The sequence below is a fragment of the Mandrillus leucophaeus genome, unplaced genomic scaffold, assembly GCF_000951045.1.
Source record: "Mandrillus leucophaeus isolate KB7577 unplaced genomic scaffold, Mleu.le_1.0 Scaffold550, whole genome shotgun sequence".
NCBI lineage: Eukaryota > Metazoa > Chordata > Mammalia > Primates > Cercopithecidae > Mandrillus > Mandrillus leucophaeus.
Window position 1 is genome coordinate 1,525 of NW_012105920.1, and position 3,912 is coordinate 5,436.

Genomic DNA, 3,912 nt, shown 5'->3' on the forward strand with positions numbered 1-3,912 from the left:
TTCTTCATATTATAGTGATTTTGTAATATCATTTCCTAAAAAATCTTTAGCATAATTGATCAAATGTATTTTTCATTTTTGATAGTTTAGAAGTTTCTTCGAACTTTATAAGTTATTATTGACGATGACATGAATATTTATAGGACTGCTATTGCATTTGGTATAAGCAGCAATGGCTTTTCAAGAGTTCTTATGCAGTGATTAATTTCAAATACTGTTTGAATCAATGACATTCATTAACCAGTTTTCCATCAATGCTCCCATTATAGCAGTGTTTTCTGATATTTATGTCAATAAATATCATTAATGTCAATATTTCTTGAAAACGCAGCAAGAACTTTAAATTCTTCCAATGTGATCATATGATTCATTCTTCTTCATTACTTGGATAATTAGACAAAACAAGAGCCACTTCATTACTTATGTTCTAAATTTATTTTTTCATTTTAATAAATTTTTGCTTTTGGTATGACCTGAAATTTTTCATTATGATTTGCTCCTCAATATCAGAATAACCTCTACTGATTTTACCACTCACCTTTATTTCATATTTCACACGTTTTTATCTTAATTATATACATGTAAATAAAAATTTTTAATTCTAAAATAAGGCACCTCTCACATATCTATATAAGAAATCTGTAATTTCTCACTTACTTCATTGAAACACTCCAAAACATCTTGCCAAATGCAGTATTTCTTCAAAACCCAGGAATTCTGATGAATTTGATATTATACAATTCCCACTTAAAAAGGGAAAAAATAGTACAGCAGATTTAGAATAGTATATACTGCTTATCAAGTATACTCAAAATGAAGCTTCATTTTGCAAAGGTGTCAATGAAAATCTAACCCTCCACTTACAATTTTATACATCTAATAAGCGGAAATATTTCCACAGAGTAGCTTCTAGACCCATACATTGTAAATCTCGTCTCTCCTATACTAACCTGTGGGTTACTTCTGGCGCCAGACCCTATAGGACAAGTTTCTATTACAATATGACCTCTGGACTTAATGTCACCCCACTGGGAAAGTTAGACCAGCAGAAAACAGAAGTATTTCTTGAAGTCATTTCTATTTCAGACAGCTTACATAGCTTTATTATATAGGGAAGTAACTGCGCAATATAAATATAATTCCCAACTCAACTTTTTAGCCAGATCCCAAAATGTCCACAGCCACTCCAGCACCTGATGTGACAGGAAACCTGACTAAGAGTGAGACAAAATGCAAAGAGAAATCGTTCCTAATTGATTGCAGTTCAAATGTCTTACTTTTGCAAAATGAAAACATATGACCCTGCAAATATAATAGCAGGGCAGCTTGCACAACCTTGGAAGGAATGTGTGCAAGTGAGAGGCTGAAGTTTAAGCTTCATAGCTTCACACTAATTCTACTCTTAACCGGACCATTCCTCAAAACGGTATTGTTAATTCTACACTGAGTCTAAGAGGTAAGGCAGAAATCACTGTATTTTTGCTTCCCATGTATACCTTCTCATCAAGGACTGAATCATATACATTTTAGGACTATGATACACCTTTCCAACAGTACAAGCATGTGTGTGTATATCTAAGTCATACAAGATGCATAGCTTATAGGCATTGTAAAAATTTCAAATTATATTTTCCAAGTTCAGCATACAAAAATTTTAAATATGCAACTATATTGATTCATATATATTTGGGGACCTATATTTTTATTGCAGAAAACTGCCAATGAACTAAAAAGTGTGCTGCCAGCCTTAGACAAGGCAATTGTGGCTCTGAACGCCCTGGATAAAGCTGATGTCGCTGAATTAAGGTAACTCTCCTAAGTTTCTTTTGAATTGGAAAAGCTCAGAAAAAAAAAAACAACAACATAAATTCATGTTTACTAAGCCTATATTCCATTTTTAGCTTATATGCTAAGCCTATATTCCATTTTTTAACCTTGGTTTAAGATTTTTTACCCATCTTGGTTAAGTGTTCATTCTGTATGGTATATACTGTATCTTGTCAATTTTATGATGCCTTCAATTGTAAGGCTTATCAGTATTTTTTGTATCCTTAAGAAAAAATGCTGCCAGTTAAACTATGACGTGCTGTTTGTTATAAACTGAATCTCAATCTCTTTGATGTAAAAATGTGCATCTTAAAATTGACAAAATACAATACACAGTGAGCAAGAGGGAGTATCAGGAGATGACATCAGAGAAGTAACAGGGGCCAGTTCTTCCCCAGCACAGCCCCTCATGTACCTCATGACTTTGTTCCAGAAAGTTCTGTTCTTTTAGCTTTTTTTTCTAGCAGATATTCCATAGAGAGTGATCAGTTCAAATTCCCTTTAGCCTAATTTCTGAGGGCCAGTGTGTCATAGTGGTTAAGCACATGGGCTCTGATACCAAGCTTCCTGGCTTGGAATCCTGGCACTGCCACTTTCTAGCTATATAAGCTCTCTGTGCCTGAGCTTTCCTTTTGTGCAACAGTGATTGCAGATGTTGAAAGGACTGAATGAGTCAATACAGGTAAAGTACTTGTAACAGAGGCTGGAATAAGACAACTGCTCAATAAAGGTTACTTTCATGATAAGAGGTTTCCTCTGATCAAGTAGGCCCTTTTCCCTGCCCTAATAATACTACAAAAGCTAAGAAAACCAGCCTTGTCTTTGAACTCCTTGAGTATGTCTTGTTTGTTTGTTGTTTGTTTTTAAAGATCCTCCTTTGTTATATTGCTAATGTGTATTTTACTTTGCTCACTCCAAAATGCCACACAAATGAGGATGCCTTATAACCTGATCTCCATTGCTATTCTTGGACATGCAGCAGAGGCATCTAGCAGATGCACAGCTTAGTCCATTCTCTTTCCAAGCTGCTATTTCTATCATCAAAATGCCAATGATTGCCCCATGATAGTTTCATCCTTTGCCACTTTGCAACATGAACCACTAGAAGCAGGAAGTAGACAGTAGAAAATGCAGATTGGAGAAAATCAGGAAAGATCCAAGACAGACTACTTCTGTGAAGTAATAAAGAATTTCAAAGCAAATTTCCAGTAGACAAGTCTCACTTTGAATCAAATATTTATTCCTGGAAAGTGGCACAAAGATTGAACTACAGTCAATTTAAGCCTGTTTCCCCTTTAATTTAAATTAAATTTCCTAGGTAATACATTTTATCCTAGTATTATATTCACATCGTATTTGTTTTAAATAGCGTCAAACCTGGGTAAAATTGAGGAAAGGTTCCTTATTGGAGCGCTCACTTCTCCTTTGTGGACCTTTTCTCTTTTCCTAGTTCCTTGGTTATCTTTCTCATTATTTCAAAAAGGCCAAGCTGATAATCTCAGAAAAGCAACCTGAAAATTTATTTCAGAATAAGGTGCTAATGACTGAGTTATTCAATCCATTTGAAAATGATCTTCATTTTAAAATTAGACTATTAAAGAGACTAAACATTAAATCAAATGAACACATAGGTTAGAATTTCTAGTTGTACAGACACTGGGACCTACCTAAGGCTGAAGGATGGAAGGAGGGAGACAGTCAGAAAATGTAACTATTACGTACTGGGCTTAGTACCAGGGTGATGAAATAACCTGTACAACAAACTCCCATGACACAAGTTTACCTGTATAACAAACCTGCACATGTACTCCTGAAACTAAAATAAAAGTTGAAAAAAAATTCTAGTTGTGAAATTCAAGGCAGGGGACCTTCTTGGTAAGCCCTTTGGATAATATCATGCATGTAAAGTTGGCTTGGTTTCCTTCCTTCTTTGGGAAGTCTGTGCGATTTTCACTTGGGGAGGCTCATTACCCTGTGTGGACCTACCCTGCCTTGTTCCAAGTTCCAAATGCTGGTGCACAGCAACCATCACCCCCTTGTGATTTCTCTTTGAAACTTGCTTCTTATAAATGTTATTCTGACCCT

General features: G+C 35.1%; 1 protein-coding gene across 1 annotated transcript in view; it reads left to right on the forward strand.

Moving 5' to 3' along the window:
- Nucleotides 1-1,711: 1,711 nt before the first annotated feature.
- The window catches only part of LOC105552347 (dynein heavy chain 14, axonemal-like), a gene marked incomplete at its 5' end in the record, with an annotated part of 77,707 nt that continues 75,506 nt past the window's right edge, over nt 1,712-3,912 (forward strand). Inside the window, one exon of the mRNA XM_011997979.1 lies at nt 1,712-1,806. Within this exon, the coding sequence (XP_011853369.1) occupies nt 1,712-1,806 (95 nt within the window). The remainder of the gene's footprint in view (nt 1,807-3,912) is intronic.